The sequence below is a fragment of the Anabrus simplex genome, chromosome 6 (assembly GCF_040414725.1).
Source record: "Anabrus simplex isolate iqAnaSimp1 chromosome 6, ASM4041472v1, whole genome shotgun sequence".
NCBI lineage: Eukaryota > Metazoa > Arthropoda > Insecta > Orthoptera > Tettigoniidae > Anabrus > Anabrus simplex.
The window spans coordinates 107,694,564-107,713,623 of record NC_090270.1 but is presented as its reverse complement, the minus strand read 5'-3'; the positions used below and the strand labels follow the sequence as shown (position 1 = coordinate 107,713,623).

General features: G+C 39.2%; 1 protein-coding gene across 2 annotated transcripts in view; it reads right to left on the bottom strand.

The window, feature by feature from the left end:
* Positions 1–313: 313 nt before the first annotated feature.
* The window catches only part of alpha4GT1 (alpha1,4-galactosyltransferase 1), a 445,964-nt gene continuing 427,217 nt past the window's right edge, over positions 314–19,060 (bottom strand). For both annotated transcript variants that reach the window (XM_067149065.2, XM_067149066.2), the window contains one exon: positions 314–972. In XM_067149065.2, coding sequence (XP_067005166.2) covers positions 703–972 — 270 coding nt within the window. In that variant the 3' untranslated portion in view covers positions 314–702. The remainder of the gene's footprint in view (positions 973–19,060) is intronic.

The following is a 19,060-nucleotide window of genomic DNA, read 5'->3' as shown; positions in this document are numbered from 1 at the left end:
CAATGCTGCACAGGACGTGGCAAAGAGGTATGAAGGAAAGTAACCTGAAATATGGAATATTTCCGCGCTCTCTGAATAACCCTGACTTAGAACCAACAGCATGCCATTTGTATACTCATAAAGGCGCTCCGTCTAAGAGTGAGTGCTCCAAAATAAGGATGCCGCATAAAGTGCTTTTCAGAAATTCACAGCCACACGGGAGCCACGTTTCTTCAGCGACTGGAATGTGTACCGTTGGGAGGTATATATCGCTGCAGACGGAGACTAATTGGAATTAAGCTGTTGAGTTTTCTCTCATTCAAACAATCAGTAGTAGTGTGGGGTAAGAAGAATCATTTATTTCCGAACAACACCGTGTCATCATTTCCGAAGGATATGTCTTAACAATGAATTATAAGATAAAATTCGACAGTGTCAGTCAAATTCAAAAATAAAGATTTTCGGAAGAATATTAATGTGCGTATTTCAGTAACTTACATTCTTATTTGTCTTAAAATAAAATAAGAAAACCCCCCAGAAATTTCTTGAGTAGAAAACCTAGCTATATAAAACAACAAGTGTATAGGCGCTGCATTGTGCAAACACTCATCACTGCATCTTCCTGGATCCGACATAGAATAGATGTGGATGAATCTGAAAAACAGAACAACTTCGTAACGACGTGTGTCCAATATTTAAGGAATGAAAGTACCGCCGCTCTCTTCAAAAGATTTTACCACAGTGCGAATACACTTTAGGACAAAACTTTTTCGCAATTTGGGCATAAGGTTGCCGTGACCCGACAGTGATGTTCTCTGCCACACTGAATTTGTTCCACACGTGGATCGCCAAACTCTCGTTCAGTTTGGACATCGTCCTGTCTGCGTCCTTCTCATCGAAGTACAGTCTCCACTTCTGCCAAGGGATCGGGTAGAACGCCGACGGCGGATGAACGGTGAATCCCCGGCATCGCTCGGGCGTCATGTGACGAACCTGAAACAAGAATGTTTCCCATGTAATACTGAAATACTGGAATCTATCTTATCTCTAATAGGTACAACTAGGTACATGGCACGTCCTTTGACAGGAGGGGAGGGCACGACATAGGACAAATATAGAACAATTAATGTATTTATTTATTTATTTAATTAATTAATTAATTAATTAATTTATTTATTTATTTATTTATTTATTTATTTATTGGTCTTCTTTCAAGTAGCGAAGTTAGGCAGCATGTCCCTCTTAGACTCAACCACATTTACAATATTTTTCTGCTGATATATCACCTTGTAATTTAGCAGATGCTAACACACACGCTCTCACCTTTAAAGGAATTGAAATATTATACTGTACATTAACCAATATGAAATAATATTGCTCACACACATATACACACACAAAATAAATGCAGTGTTGTATTTTTGTAACAGTTTGATTTATGTATTTGTCTCTATAGCGTGTGTTCTACAAGGTCTTTCAGTCAAAGGGTGGCCGGCGAAGTGCAGCGGGTAGAAGGGTGAGCCGGTCAGACAAGCACATGGCAACTCGCTGAGCTTGGGGCGGGAGAGCGCCCGTATGAATAGCATGTAAATAACAAGCACACATAATGACGCATAAACAAAGTAAAATATTTCTCACTTTGTCACAGAAGATGTTGAAAATCTCCTCCACCTGCATCTACACATTGCTGGCTTCAGTGTGAGGGTTTGTTGATAAAGCTTATTTTTCAATTTTTCCCTAAAATAAAAATTGCAAACCATAAGATCTGGGGATCTTGCGGGCCACAAGGGTTTACTAATTACTCTGTTGTAAAAAAAATTCCACATTTAAACTTACAGACTCGTTAGGCGTATGCGCGGTTGCCAAGCCTTGCTGGAAATATCCCGACTGGCATTTACTGTCCATCAAATGTTAAAGAATGGCACGAGAATGTCATTTCTATATCTCTGTCCAGTGATTTTGTTTTCAAAAACGATAGGCCCTATTATCCTCTCTGCAGTTACTGCCACCAACACTGTAGATGAACTCAAACAAAACATGAAGCAAGAACTGTGTAGATGCAGGTGGAGGACATTTTCAATATCTTCTGTGACAAGGTGAGAAATTATTTTACTTTGATTATGCGTTATTATGTGTGTTTGTTATTTACATGCGATTCATAGGGGCGCTCTCCCGTCCCGAAGCTCAGCGAGTTGCCGTATGCTCGTCTGATCAGCTCGCCCATCTACCGACTGCCGACCGGCAGGCCCCACTCTGAGTGAAAGACCCTGTAGACCTCTAGATATTTTTATAGTCTTAAAGCAATCATGTGAAGCCCGTTATGTTCAAGTCTTTGCTAATATTCTGACATACGAGTGTTCAATAATATTGTTCAGTGATCAACGATCAACATTTGGAAACATCTGACATTTTAAGAACATATTCAGTGTTGTGAATTAAAAATGTCCATAGATCATATTCCTCAGATTAAATGTTTAGTTAAAGTATCAAAAGTGCCGTTTCAGTTTGACTATATTTTAACAAAGTCAGACATTAATAACCAGAATGTGTAGAAACATTTTAGTGTTGGAGGAGATTACTGTGCCTTTCTTTAGTTCACATTAAATAATAAACGCCGTACCGATATATCTCCGTCCTGTTCCTGACACAACCTTCTTAACGGTACAGCACAACCACGAACAGCTCCGATATCGCCGAACCGTTTGTGGGTAGCAGTAACAACACTTCTCGGTACAGCCAACTGCGAGTCTCTTGACTCCTGGCCAGAGAGAAGGCGTCACCTTCTAAGGAGAGGGGAATGAAAACATTCCCTAGGTTCTAGGTCTCTTGACCAGTGTAATGGTAACAAACAAAATTGTCTCAGTAGCAGCAGACCGGCAGCCAGAATGTGACGCGTACCGGTACACTCATAGATTTCAGCAAGACTGAGTTAATTTAGACTACGTTACGCACAGGACCCCACGACCTAGCATTACACTCTTCGTCTTCACTATCTCCAGACACCACATCATGTAGTTTCTTCCTATGGGGATGCCTTGAATATTGTGCTTACGTTCCACCATTATCCGCCTACTTGGACGAACTACAACCAGAATTACAGCCGCGGCGCATTCCGTAACAGAAGATACTCTCAACGCATTCGGGATGAATTCTGTTACCGCCTTGATGTTATCTTTGCAGCAAGTGGAGGGAACGTTGAACATTTCTTATTGTGGTAAATGAAACTTGAAGACTTACGAAATAGTATGCAATGTATTTGGAAATGCGAACAGACTTGCATTACTAAATATAAGTTTTGGAAGACGGGTAATTTATTTTGAAAAGTAATGAATTATACTTATTTAGCACGAGGAAATGTATAAATGGTCCTAAGAACACACTGAACTAAACAACAAAATCTGAACGTTATATAAACACAACACATCCGGTTAATTTCAGAAATTTCAACAGTTAAAATGAATGTAGAGAATCAAATAATGTAACTTGTTAAAAATAAGCCAGTCTGAGTGGCTCAGACGGTTGAGGCGTTGGCCTGGTTACCCTAACTTGGCAGGTTCGATCCTGGCTCAGTCCGGTGGTATCTGAAGGTGCTCAAATACGTCAGTCTCGCGTTGTTAGATTTACTGGCACGTAGAAGAATTCCTGCGGGACAACATTCCGCAACCTCGGCGTCTCCGAAAATCGACAGAAAGTATTCGTGGGACGTAAAAACAATAACATTATTATTGTTAAAAATAAAGAGCTAGGGTCTTTGGTGACATGTAGAATAGGGTACTCAGTATACGCACACACTAAGATTTTTTATTTCTGTGAATAAAAAAAGCCGTAATGCTATACCGAGGAACGATTTGTTACACAGAGTGGGCAAAATGTCCATATGACCCCCTATTATAAACTATGCATCACGAAAGGTGGAATGCTAATTTAGGAATACAAAACACCGGTATGTGTTTCCCCGTAGTCTCTGCATGGACGAATGCAACGCCAAGTTCTGTTGTTCATATCAATCATGTGAGTAAAGTCCGGCTCCATGGCTAAATGGTCAGTGCGCTTGGCCTTTGGTCGAAGGAGTCCCGGGTTTTATTTCAGGACGGGTCGGGAATTTTAGCTTCCATTGGTTAATTCTTCTGACTTCGGGACTGGATATTTGTGCTGTCTTCCATCATCTACGGTAAGGCCCCATCCTCATAGAAGCGCAGGTCACCTACAGGGAGTTAAATCTGCACCAGGTCGCTCCCCATACGCCAATTTTTAAAAAATATGAGTGAGTTCTTTGTTTGCTATTGGCTTTACGTCGCACCGACACAGATAAGTCTTATGGCGACGATTGGATAGGAATGGCCTAGGAGTTGGAAGGAAGCGGCCGTGGCCTTAATTAAGGTACAGACCCAGCATTTGCCTGGTGTGAAAATGGGAAACCACGGAAAACCATCATCAGGGCTGCCGACAGTGGGATTCGAACCCACTATCTCCCGGATGCAAGCTCACAGCCGCGCGCCCCTAACCGCACGGCTAACTCGCCCGGTAAATGCGAGTAAAGAGCTGGAATCATAGCTAAGGCTTTTTTGTGGATGATGTTATATTGTATAGAGTAGTAAATCATTTACAGGATTGTGGGCGACAACAAAAAAGCAATTAGGAATACGCTCGAAGTGACCACTTTATATGGTATACAATATGCCGCGGTATGGGAAATATTTGCCGCATCTTCCAGAAAATCAAAGTCTATATGAAAGGAGCGAAGTCAGTGTGCATACACATTTGATATGCTTTGAAAGCGAGTGCAGGAAACGTTAACTAGAATGTCCTGGTCTAAAAATGAATGTCCTGGAATCGATATACCGTTGTGTCGGCCTCTTTTGACGAAGAAACTTGAATAATACACATCTATCAGCCCAGTCTAGAACGAACACATCGACAAGCTCCATCCATTAACTTTGCTTCAGAATTGGGAACTAAATCATTACTGAACTACGGACTCTGGGTTGCATCGACACAGAATTCTAATTTTAAAACACACTTTCATGTACAACGTGAAGTACACAAATTACAAAGATATGGAGCGCAATTCCATAAAGGAATACCTCACATACTAATAATTAATAATAGCAACAACATTAAACAAACTCTTACCAACACGTAACCAAAGGTGAAATTCATGGAGAAAATATCTAGATCCTTTGAGATTAAGAATGGCGTTCGTCAGAACGACTGGCTTTTGTCCATTCTTTTCAAGTATGTTCTTGAAAAGCTCATCCGTGAGAGGAGAAGCAGTCTGTCCAATAATGATATCACTCATCCGAAGGAATAACAACATAAGTCAAAACATTCAAGTACTCAGGGGAAGCTTTTTTTTTTTAACAATACGAAATCACCGATTTTTCCAAATGTTGTCAAACCATTCTGTGTTATATGAAAGAGCGTTTTAAATAATGGTTTTGGTTGGCTTTTGTTTAATTCAAAACACGAATATCTGCTTTGGATCGAGAATGAAGCTGAGTCGTCCTATAGTGACCGGGCATTATTTTATATGCAGTCCAGTAAAAACAAAAGCGTTCGTCACATTTATGTAATATTAGATTAAATAGAACCGGGCGAGTTGGCCGTGCGGTTAGAGTCGCGTGGCTGTGAGCTTGCATCCGGGATATAGTGGGTTCGAATCCCACTGTCGGCAGCCCTGAAGATGGTTTTCGGTGGTTTCCCATTTTCACACCAGGCAAATGCTGGGGCTGTACCTTAATTAAGGCCACGGCCGCTTCCTTCCAATTCCTAGGCCTTTCCAATCCCATCGTCTCCATAAGACCTATCTGTGTCGGTGCGACGTAAAGCCACTAGCAAAAAAAAAAAAAAATAAGGAAAAAAAAAGAATAGTTCTCTTTGACAGATGCAACTATGTAAATTCACTACCAATAATTCATTTATGAGATAATAATGTCCACGTTCACAATAACAACAGAAAAAATATTACACATAAGACAAACTGACTTATCTGGTTGAAGCCGCTTTTATTAACAATATTCCGAATTTTAACAAGATAACTCAATGTATCTGATTCTGACCGGGGATTGTTTTGTATTCTTGAATAATATGGAAGAAGAATTTGGCTAATTTCTTCAATAGTATTACGAAATGACTTATCTTGTTAGTGTCAAAGGATAGAGAGCACTGACCTTAGCAGGTTTCTGCAAAATTTAAAATCCGAAAAAATTGACTTATCTGACTTTTCCTCGAGATGAGTGATGTTAGACTGGGCACTGGATCCAAAACAGTGGGCATCGACTGCCTTGCTTTTACGGATGATGTAGTCCTAATGGCGAATGACATCGTTCACCTATAGGTTGGAATATTACAAGAAGCAGCTGAAGCTCTAGGTCTCTAGATTGTTTAGAAAAGGAATGAAGCAATGACATATGACGGTCGTATACCACCGCATTTCTTTCTTTCTTTCTTTCTTTCTTTCTTTCTTTCTTTCTTTTTCTGCCGCTCTTCCCACAGTTGTGGGGTCGCACATGTGGATTTGGCCCTGTTTTACTGCCAGAAATCATCAATGGAAATAATCAAACGTTTCATTCATTTTAAGTATCACTTTCTCTCATGCCATCAGAGGAAGAAGTCCTGAAATATCAGGTAAAACGCACGAAAACAGCTTTTCACCTTTGTAATCCCACTCATCAATCCAAATGAATAACCACAATAGAGCAACTACGCCAAATAGCAGCCTGTGTCCTGAAGGTGTGGTGGTGGTGATTATTATTTTACGAGGAAGTACATCTTCGCAACTATCCTCTATGTAACACTAATCAGAGAGAAAAAGTGGAAGGAATCCGACACTTTCGAAAAATGAAGGTATCGGTCAATGAAAGACAAGGGCCACGAAAATGAAAGACTGCCCAGGCCTTGAGTGCTCTAATACCGTCGGGATCGGAAAAGAACAACAGTTGACCAAGGGAGGTCGGGTAGGAAGACGAAAGTGAGGAGCCTAGCACAAGTAAGTGGAGGGTAATGTCAGGACTCAGCTAAGGGCCCCGTAGTCACCAACTCATGCTCCAAAGTTTAGAGCTCCTAACGCCTCTTTTAGTCGCCTCTTATGACAGGCAGCGTGTACCGTCTACAGCCCCCACCCGCAGGGAGATTGAACCCGGATGCACTGATGCGGGCTGATGCATGCTAACGGAGGGCATTTTGAACATTTCATGATGTGTGGGTACGTCCTGTTCATGTGTGTTTCCCATGATCAATGTACACTGTAGAGTTGTAGAAAATCAATGGAAATAAAGCGTTTCCGGACTCATTTCCATATAACATATTTTCTTCTACGTGTGAGGAATGCGTCCTGAAAGTTTGGCCATAACTTATTGTTACACCTCTATGTATGTATGTAGTCCGGCTGCGGTGTAGGGGGCAGCGCGTCCGCCTGTCACCCGGCGGTCCCGTGTTCGATTCCCAGCCAGGTCAGGGGTTTTTAATTGTAAATGATTAATATCCCTGGCCTGGAGACTGGGTGTTTGTGTCGTCCTTAACGTTCCTTTCCTCACATTCAACACTTTACACTTCCGCAATTACAATTACACGCAGGTTCATAACATATGATGCAAGTAGTGGAGAAAGATCTTTCGAGGTCGACGCCACGAACAAATAGCGTTTAAATAATTAAAAAATGTACATATGTTTTTTTAAAGTTTATGCACGGTAATGGTTTGAGTAATCACACTACAAATTCAACTTCATTTACTAATTACATGTGAGATACATTCTTAATTCAATAGCTGTTATGATGTAAATAAATAAATAAATAAATAAATAAATAAATAAATAAATAAATAAATAAATACATAAATAAATAAATAAATAAATAAGTAAACAAACAAACAAACAAATAAATAAATAAATATAGTAAACTAAACGACAGTTGTTAAAAACAATTGAGTTTGTGAAACGTAAGAATTGTTTAAATAATTTTTTACTAATCTAATTTTTCTCCCAGCCATTACCCTGTACCTAAAATATCTTTAATTAAAACGCTTCTTTTTCTCTCAAGTAATTCACAATCTATATATATATAAAATAACTTGTCCTGACTGACTGACTGACTGATTCATCATTGCCGAGCCAAAACTACTGGACATAAAGAAATGAAATTTTGGGGATACATTCATATTAAGATGTAGGTGCTCGCTAAGAGAGGATTTTTGGATATTCCGTCGCTAAGGGGGTGAAAAGGGGGGGGGGGGGGTAAAATTTTAAAATGAGTATCTATATCTCAAAACTTTAAAAGGTTACAGATGTAAAAATGATATTTAGAATCTTCTTTAAAAATAATGAAACACGTATTTTTTTGTTTTCAGAAAATCCCAATAGGAGGGGTGAAAAAGTGTGAAATATGGGTTGAATACCTTTAATCAGGATACCGGTACTTATATCTCAGAAACTGAAGATATTACAGACCTGAACATTGGTACTTTTGATCTCTTTTAAAAATAAAGAAACACGTATTTGTTTGTTTTTGGAAAATCGAATTAATAGGGGTGGGGTGAAAAAGGGGTGAATTTTTAAAATGAGTGTGTCTACATCTCAAAACTTTTAAAGTTTATAGATGTAAAAATTGGTATTTAGCATCTCCTTTAAAAATAAAGGAACACGTATTGTTTTGTTTTCGGAAAATCCTTATAGGAAGGGTGGAAAAGGGTGAAAATATGTTGAATGCCTTTATTGAGGCTACTTATATTTCAGAACCTGAAGATATTACAGACCTGAAAGTTGGTATTTGGGATCTACGTTTTTGGAAAATCCAAATAATGGGGTGGGTTGAAAAGGGGGGTGATTTTTTAAAATGAGTGTATCAACACCTTACAACTTTAAAAGTTTACAGATGTAAAAATTGGTATTTAGAAACTCCTTTAAAAATAAAGAAACATGTATTTTTTGTTTTCGGAAAATCCCAATAGGACGGGTGAAAAAGGGGTTGAATGCCTTTAATGAGGATACTTAAATCTCAGAAACTGAAGATATTACAGATCTGAAAATTGGTATTTGGGATCTCATTTAAATATAATTTTTTTTTTTTGCTTTTGGAAAATCCAAGTAGTAGGGGGTGGTTGGAGTGAAAAGTGGGTGGATTTTTAAAATGAGTGTATCTATATCTCAAAACTTTAAAAGTTTGCACATGTAAAAATTGATATTTAGAATCTCCTCTAAAAATAAAGGAACATGTATTTTTTGTTTTCTGTAAATCCCAATAGGAGGGGTGTAAAAGGGTGAATAATGGGTTGGATGCCTTTAATGAGGATACATATATCTCAGAAACTAAAGATATTACATAACTGAAAATTTGTATATAGGATCTCCTTTAAAAATAAAGAAACACGTATTTCTTTTGTTTTTGGAATATCCAATTAATGGCGGTTAAACAGGATTGACAAATTGGGATAAATTTTTTAAAGACTATATTTACAGAATATCTAAGAAACGTAAAATGTTACAGACGTAGAAATTGGTATTTGGAATCTCCTGTAAACATAGGTGATTTGTTTTTGGAAACTCCTCTTAAGGGGAACTATAAAGGTGTGAAATTTTAAAATGAGAATTTATACAGTATATCTAAAAACCCTTAACATGTTACAGAAGTGAAAAATGGTAATTTTTTTATCTCTATTAAAAATAAAGAAACGTGCATTTTTAGTTTTCGGAAATACGACTTGGGTGTAAGGGGGGGGGGGTAAAAGTTACTGAAAATGCTGTTGAATTATTTTACTTAGGCTACTGTTATCTCAAAAAATGAAGATATTGCAGACGTAACATTTGATATTTGGAATCTGCTTTAAAAGTAAGGAAACACGTATTCTCGGAAAATCCAATGAATAGGGGGGGGGGGGGGAGGGAGGTGAAAGAATTGAAATATTAATTGACTTAATTGTGTGAGGATACTTACATATAATAAAAACTAAAGTTGTTAGGGCCTACAGATGTGAAAATTGGTATTTGGATCTCCTTTAAAAACAAAGAAAAACCCGTTTTGGCGGGGGGAATCATCTTGGGGGGCGGGAGTGGAGTTGAATTCCTTTCATGAGCACACATAAATAAAAAACTGAAGAAGTTAGAGTCGTGATAATTGGTATTTAGAAGATCCTTTACTATTAAAGAAACAAGTATTTTTTGCCGAAAATTTCACTTAGGGTCGGGGGGGGGGGAGGGGGGCGGGGGAGTGTGAAAGTAAAAAAAAAGAAGTAAATTATTTTTATCTCAAAACTAAAGGTAACAGACGTGAACAATGGTGTTTGGAATCTGCTTTAAACATAAAGAAACACGCCTTCTTTTAGTTTTTATTGGGGGGGGGGGGGGGAAATAAACTTAACGGCGGTGGGGTGTAAAAGGAGGTGAGACCAATTGATTTTACTGTTCATAATATATTTATAAGGAGCCTTCGTTGCTCAGGCGGCAGCGCGCCGGCCTCTAACAGCTGGGTTCCGTGGTTCAAATTCCGGTCTCTCCATGTGACATTCGTGCTGGACAAAACGGAGGCGGGACAGTTTTTTCTCCGGATACTCCGGTTTTCCCTGTCATTATTCATTCCAGCAACAATGTCCAATATAATTTCATTTCATTTGTCATTCATTAATCATTGCCCCAGAGGAGTGCGACCGGTTTCGGCAGCCGCCACAATTCCTATTGTCGCCGCTAGATGGGGGATTTATTCATTCATTCCATTTCTGACCCTGTCGAATGACTGGAAACAGGCTGTAGATTTTCGATGTACTTATTCTGATCATAAACCGATCATTTTTATTCTTTCCTGGGTTCGTTTTAAGAGCCATCTTTTCCTTCGGAGAACGTTCTTAGATCACAGTAGATTCTCCTGGCATTTAATAAAAATTTAAACACATTTGAAATAAACGATAGGAATTGAGTTTGACCGTCCAATTGTTCACCTCTATAATAAGGTCAATAATGCACGGAAGTATGTCATTCGTATCGCTAGAAATCCCGCACACTTGCCTACGCGCGACAATGGTGCTGGTCACATTCTCAACAATGACAATGGCAGCAGATGTAATTTACCGCCAAGTAGCGGTCTTGCATCTTGCTGTGGGGTCCAGAACAACAACAACAACAACAACAACAATAATAATAATAATAATAATAATAATAATAATGTTCTGGACCGTCGTCAAATGTGCGGACCGCGCTGGAAACTGGTCCTGAACGGGTAATGACTAGTAATGCAGTCCAGCCGCGGGTTCAGTATCGCCAAGGCACCCAAGACGACACCACGCTGGATCTCCTGAAGGATTTGATCCATATTAAAAATGCTTATAGGAAAAGATGGCAAAGATTTAGGGACCCAACTGACCGGGTTGAATACCTGGACATAGCCCGGGAAGTACGAAATCGATTGCTGGAAAGAAAGATTGAAAAATGGGAGGGAACTTGCCGTAATCTATTAGAAAACGAGTCAGATCGCGAGTTTTGGCGGATTCTCTCAGAAAACGAGTCAGATCACGAATTTCGGCGGATTATATATAAAACAATAAGCATTCAATTCTAAATTTAGTATAATACCGTAGCGAAGCACGGGTATCTTGCTAGTGAAATAATAAATGGTCAACAGCTTGATCACTGGCATTGCATGGACATAATTTTAGGACTATAAAAATTTTGAAACGATGAAAATAAGCTCTTAATTTTCCATCTCCCGTTACCATTGCGGTGAAATTTGGCGTTAAATAAATATGTTCGGAAAGTCTATCTATTATGCTGCAAAAAACAGTTACTGAACCCTTCATCGTTTGATCCCATTAATTCTACCAGTTTCTATAGCTCTCATCTCTCAATTCCTTAATCAACGCACTTTTGGTAAGTTTGCTGTAACACTCACGATTTCACTGTCTTGTGTTGGTTCCTTGGTCAGATAATGTATATTGAAACGGGAATGCCCTACGAGCATTCACGTTTCATTCATTTATTAAGAGGAACTCGCTAACACCCGGCCGTAAGCATTTAAATCTTGCGCCGAGCGCACAGGCATTGTGGGAACTGCAAGCAAGCTCGCGCTGTTCCAGAACACCGGCCAAGGTCAAGCGACGTCACGCAGAAGGTTCTTTCGTGTTCCATAGCATTGCAGCATGAACGAAATGTGATATTAATATTTCAATAACGTCACCTTGCAGGCAGGAATAATGAACGCTGCTAGCCGAAATTTCATGTCAATCGGTGTAAAGATGGCCAAGATATAAAATTTTCTTACCGCCCACATGTGTAGCCACGCCCACCGACCTTGGGCAATATAAGCGAATCGCCAGCCTGGGGTAAATCAGAGAGTGTGCGGTGTGTGCAGTGTGCAGCTGCAGTGTGCCATAGGCAGAGAGAGTGAGAGGAGTCGGCAGTAAGCCGTGAGCTCAGTGTGTGTGTGCAAGTAAGCACGTCGCGATATAATTCGTCACTCGGTCCGGCTGTGTACTTGAGTTCGGAAACGTTAGTGTTGGAAGCCTTCTCCGTGGGCTTGAACTTTGTGCATGAACAAAAACGTAATTTCGTTTTTATCAGTCTGTACGACTGGGCGATTATATTTCGTTTGTGGACTATGAATGTGCGTTATGAACTGTGCCAGCCTTCATTTCATTTATAGACTCTGTGGAAACAGTGATAACATTCTAGCATAAACTGTGCCAGCCTTCATTTCATTTAAAGACTGCGTGAAAACAGCGATAATGTTTCTAGCATAAACTATGCCAACCTTAATTTCATTTGAAGACTGTGTGAAAACAGCGATAACGTTTCTAACATAAACTGTGCCAGTCTTCATTTCATTTAAAGACTGTGTCTATCCATTTTTCGGAACTGTGTTCATAATAAAACTGTGCCAGCCTTCATTTCATTTAAAGACTGTGTCTATCCATTTTTCGGAACTGTGTTCGTAATAAAACTGTGCCAGCCTTCATTTCATTTAAAGACTGTGTCTATCCATTTTTCAGAACTGTGTTCGTAATAAAACTGTTCCAGCCTTCATTTCATTTAAAGACTGTGTCTATCCATTTTTCGGAACTGTGTTCGTAATAAAACTGTGCCGACATTCCCTCTTAAAGACAGTATTAACTTGTGAAATACGGTATCGTCATTTCTTTCCGAGGGACCATGCCAATTCCCATCATAACCTGTTCAGAATCACGTATGATCTTAAGTGTCAGTGATAATCTTCTGAAAATTACGACGTAACAGAACTTGGACTGTCGTTTATTTCAACAAGTGTGTGAATATCGTGCTCATGGTGTACAGTGCAGATACTGTACCCGGTGAATTTAATTTTATTTGTGAAGTCCTTAATCACTGCACCTCGGAAGGTTCTAGATTGTTTTAGTTTGTTTATTATTCCAAATACGATAATTCCTTCCATCTTATTCTCATGGAACTGTGACTCTGACTTTATCCTTGTTGCTAAAGCGCGTTCAACATCATTGACTGTGGGAACTATTTCGGTGTGCTTCGCCTTAGAAAAGTGTCACACCAGAGTCCCATGACGTCCGATGCGGAAGCTCCACATTTCCCCGTTCCTGCCTTAGGTTCGAGTCGCCATCAACACTAATACAGAGAAAACACCAACGACGGAAGACAACGCCGACGCCGACCGCAAGACGACGCAGACGCCGCAGGACGACGTCCCCTCAACGCCTTCAAGGACAACCCCACGATTCAACTGTAAAAGGTGACATAATTCTTTGCATATCTGTTGAATAAACTGAAGGATCCACTTTAATCATAATTTTTTTTTCACTACCCTTCTCTCTCACTCTCTTAGCATGGGCCGTACACGACTTGTCGTTTCTCATGCTCTCCGAAAAGCTGAAGTACGGGCGTTCCTGTTTCAATATATGTATGTATGTACTAGCTGATGTACCCGTGCTTCGCTACGGGATTCTCAGAAAGACTGACTTGGTGGTTTTCCTAACTGAATTCAACGTAAGTCATTACACAAACGTCAGTAGGAATGTAGCGATTGAAAGCAATGTTATCATATAAAATACTCGATCAAATGAAAAACTGCACACTGTCTCACTTTCAACGAACAGTACTACGGTGCGAATCTATCACTCCAAAGTTCCAGAGCTGGAATAACCAGGTCGCAGACTGCCGTGAACACTCCTGTGTCATTATTCCGTTAAATATTCACACTACTCATTCCAATCAGTGCCTCAGAGTAGGGATTGAACGGCTCGAATGCTATGATGAACCAGTGTGTTACGCACCAGTAATATCAGAAAATGCATAAACCAGAGGAATGACATGCTAAAGAAGAAAGTTATCCAACTCCCCAGCTACTTCCGCCCAATATAGGTACAGGCAGGCTGTTACACTCGGTACGACCAGGCAATTTGGCCGTGTGGTTAGGGGCGCGCAGCTGTGAGCTTGCATATGGGAGATAGTGGATTCGAACCCCACTACCGGCATCCCTGAAGATGGTATTCCTTGGTTTCCCATTTTCACATCAGTCACACCAGGCTGTACCTTAATTAAAGGCAAGGGCGCTTCCTTCACACCGCTATTCCTTTCCCATCCCATCGTCGCCATAAGACCTATCTGTGTCGGTGCGACGTAAAGCAAATTATAAAAAAAAAACTCGGTACCCTGCAGTAATCCTATCTATCGGCGATGAGTGGAAACAGAAGACAAAAACCACATCACAACAAACAATGGTCAATGTAATGCTATTGTTGATAAAGTTTATGAGCTTTCTATATTGCAGTCCTTCACATTAGTTTTCTTTCGACTCTGTGAAATTAGGGCGTCTTACATAATTATTTATATCGTAGACTGTAGTAGCTTATTCTCAGACTTTACATACCAATTTTCACTAAATTCTGTTTACCCATTTTCTCGTGACTCGGCGCTGATAGTAACAAAAATCCAAATTCATGAATATCTCTGTGATTATAGGCGGTACGGTAATAATGTATAAGACATAAGCGATCGGAAATTTAATAACTTCTTACATAACTACTACTAACTTACGACATAACTAAAGTTATGTTAGTTATGTAGTATTTATCGATACGACCACTAATAACATAAATAACTTAATTGAGAATTACATTTTAGGCCTTCCCCTAAACTGCCATTTCACTCAGCGTGAATAAAATCATTTATAGCCTAGATTGTAGTGGTTCATCACCCGACTTTACATACCAATTTTTATTAAATTCTCTTCAGCCGTTTTCTCGTGATGCGTGTATAGTACGCGAACCTTTTCTTGAGCCCTGAGCTCCATAGTGCTGAATGGGAACTAGGGCTCAAGAAAAGGTTCGCGTTCTATACATACATACATACATACATACATACATACATACATACATACATACATACATACATACATACATACATACATACAGACAGACAGACATCTGTATATATAAAATAAGAGTTTTGTCTGTATGTTTTTTGTATGTGCTATCATATTTCACTTCTGACACAACAAATAAATAAGTTGTTCCTCCTTGTGGAGTGGAACTCCAACCCTGCATCTCACTACATTGCAGTAGTAATTTAAAACAGCTGTTTTCTTCGACGGTTCGTGATAAGTTTGTTTCGTCTATTCTAAAGCGTATCGATCCAAGACTTGTTTGAAGACCTGTGCTTAACTACTTAGTCTTGACTATCAACGGTTCATTCGACATTCATGAAAATGGCTATAACTTGCTCAAACTCGGTTGGCAATCGTGATTTTTGTTATTTTCACGCAAGTGAAAGTCATCTTAAACATTACTGATCTGGCAGTGGCACGAGGTTTCTAACACGTCCATCTACAAGTGTGTGTGACATTCTTTTCCAGGCTGAAAGGATAAAATTCATTAAAAACTGAGCTCGTTTAGGTCGATGTGGGGCAATAATTTTTATGAGTGCCTTAACTCGATTGAGGCGATTTCAGTTGTGCCATCAGGAGCTGGCTGTTGTATTGAACACACTTTGGACATTATTCCTAAACTGGTCTACCACTATTTAAAGTGCCGATTCTTCTTCAGAGCGAGAGAAATCCGCAGAAATCTTCAAGCTCGACAATCTGCTAAGTCTACTTGTAAACTAACAAAAGTGGCCTCAAACTAGTCTTGGGGGTAATTTAAGTAATTTACTTTATTTGAGGAAAGTGTCAGTGTTATTTGCAATCTGATGTATGTTTAATGTTTTATGTACTCTGTTTACAAAAGTTTTTTTTAAGTATGTAAAGCAAAATATTGCTTTCGCTTTTCGTAAAGTTCCGTTTTATCTCGTGTGTTTTCTTATTAAAGTCAAAGGAATTGGGTGTTGTATTTGGTTATTTGCGTATCAGCGTAAAACTGCTGACCTTTGTGTTAGGCTCCACTAGCGCCGCTTTGCGGGAGCGCGCTTGAACCCGGTGAGTGATCTCACTAGGTATTCTATTCGTCGTGGTTTCACGTAGCACTGGAGGCTGTAGTTTATTAAGTGGTATATCAGCCGCAAGAAATGCTTGACAAATATCTTGTGAGAACAACTGGCAGTTTGCTGGAGCAGGTCTCTCATCTTGCCTTTCGGGAAGCAAACGTTGAGTCGACTTCTTTAGTGATGCACATTTCACGTGTTTTACTGTCGTGATATGTTGCGTAACTTGCAAACGAATATCTGCAGCTAAAGGGTTTCTCACAAATATTGCAATATAATACAGTTCTATCACTTTTAAAAACGTCTCCAAACTCCCGCACATAACGGTTGAATGTAACACTCTTCAAACTTTTGGGATGCATCTTATTCGTTAGAAACGAGAACGACACACTATCTTACTAGTTTGCCAGACCACTTCTATTTCAAGTAAAATTTCCTGTTATGTTACGGACTAGTGGAAGAACAAAGGAGGCTTAATGAGACTGACGGTTCCAGCCCCACCGCTGTCCTTAATGACCGGGCAATTTCTGTCTCGAAGTAGAATACAGTAACTATGGGGCACTGATGAAAATGAGAATCCAATTGATAGAAATGGTAAGGATGGAAACTGTGGGGAGGAGACATCTAAGAAGTAGAATATAGGAAATATGTAAACAAACAAAAATAAAACATATTTGGTTAAATAGAAAATTAAGCATATAGTTAATTATCCGAGGCTTAATGATGAGTCTTGAGTGCAGGATGGTGTGCGACATAAGGTACGCAGATAGGTTTTCAGATAAACGTGAGTTCTATTTCAATTGTTGATTTATTCTCAATAAGTTTGTTCACTATCGCCTCTACAGTTAATATTCTCGTCGGCTTGTGCGACAATGAGGAAATTAACACCCCTGGGAACTACGTAGTCCAGTAGAAGTTACCAATAACCATGAGCACCACGTAGTCCAACCAGCGTAACCACTGACCATAGGCACCGTAGTCCTAGCAGCATTCACCAAGGATACAATGAAGTTCTGTAATGAGTCACCGAGTAAGTTGTACTCCCCCGCTCAAGGGCGCCCATAGGATAGTTTGTAGGGGGGGGGGGCGGGGCTAGACCTGGGGTTATGTAGTATTTTTAATAGTTTGGAAGATGAATGGAGACTTGCATTCCACCGTAGAATACTACACACGGTATCCCCTACCAATTCTACGGAATACCGATTTTTAAGTCATGTTCTTGAAAGGAAAACACCTGACTATATTAGATTTTTTCCTTTCCGTGGGAGCTTGGGGGAGGGGGGAGGGGCGTCCCCACCTTGTCCCTGGGCATGGGCGACCATGCCCCGCCGGAAGGTCGAAGATGAACGCAGTTACAGATGTTCCGTTTAAACAGAGTCCACAAGCAATGGTGAAATTGTCTCTTATCTCTGCAATAGAGTCTACAAGTAAAGCTTGAACGAAGAACATTTAATTTACAAGTTATTAACACTCGGCGTAGTTTAAATGTCAAGTTAGTGAATAACTAGCCGTAGAAATAAACACAAGTCCGTCGATGCTACCGAAAAAAAAAAAAAAAAAAAGATGACAGACAACAAAAATAAATGCAAAGTTCCAAATGTCGTCTAGCTGTAGTAAATGATCTGAGTTCGATGTTCACACCGAAAAATAAATCAGTCACAGCGCAAAAATATTCACAAGTATTCACCCCGCATTTAAGGTCTTGGGGGCAATAAACTAACACTCGTAGCACAAAATAGTAAAGTTAAATATTTACTCCGTAGAAATAAATCCTCAAATGCAAGTCTCTAGCACTGTCTTGATAATTATTCGAACACTTGTAGCAGAAAGCTAGCGAAATATTTTAGACTGGAGAATAATACAAGTTCTCGAGTACCGACTTGGAATTCAAACACTCGAAGCAGAAATAATTACCAAGACCTCAAATTGGAGATATGTACAAGAAATATGTTGTTATAAGTCCTCGACGTAAAATTATGTATATACATTATCATTATTATTATTATTATTATTATTATCATTATTATTATTATTATTATTATTATTATTATTATTATTATTACTTATTTACACGATTGTTCCCCTTAAGGAGAACGATTGGACTTGAATATATAATGTCATCTTCGGGCGTTTTTCCTCTTTTCTTCCTAAAATCTCGTCATCCTCTCTGAATGCTTCCTCTTCTCAACTTGTGATATTCTTGACTCAAATTTTACATTTGTGATTTTCTTTCGACATGTTGATCTGTTGCAGGTCCCTCTGAACCTCTTTTAGCCATTCCGTACCGCATTTACTCTTTGTTATGTCCGCGAAAGCGAGACATTTGACTATAATTCGGTTTTCATTATTATTATTATTATTATTATTATTATTATTATTATTATTATTATTATTATTATTATTATTATTATTATTTGCGAATAAGCCCGTTAGCACTGCGTATTTAAAAGGCGTGAATTTCATTCTTTTCCAGCGGGCTTCCTTTCTGTCTTCAGACCAGGTTTTTCCAGGCTTGTCCTTTGATCTTTCATTTTCGTTAAATTATCGATCGATTAACAATTTTGTTCGTTTAACCGAATGCCTTTAATCGATTAATCGGTCGATTAATTGAATTTTAATCGGATTCACATAGTATCCTTGAATGCTTTATTTAAAATTAATTGTAAAGAGGTGGCTGTACATCGAAAATTGTCGTACT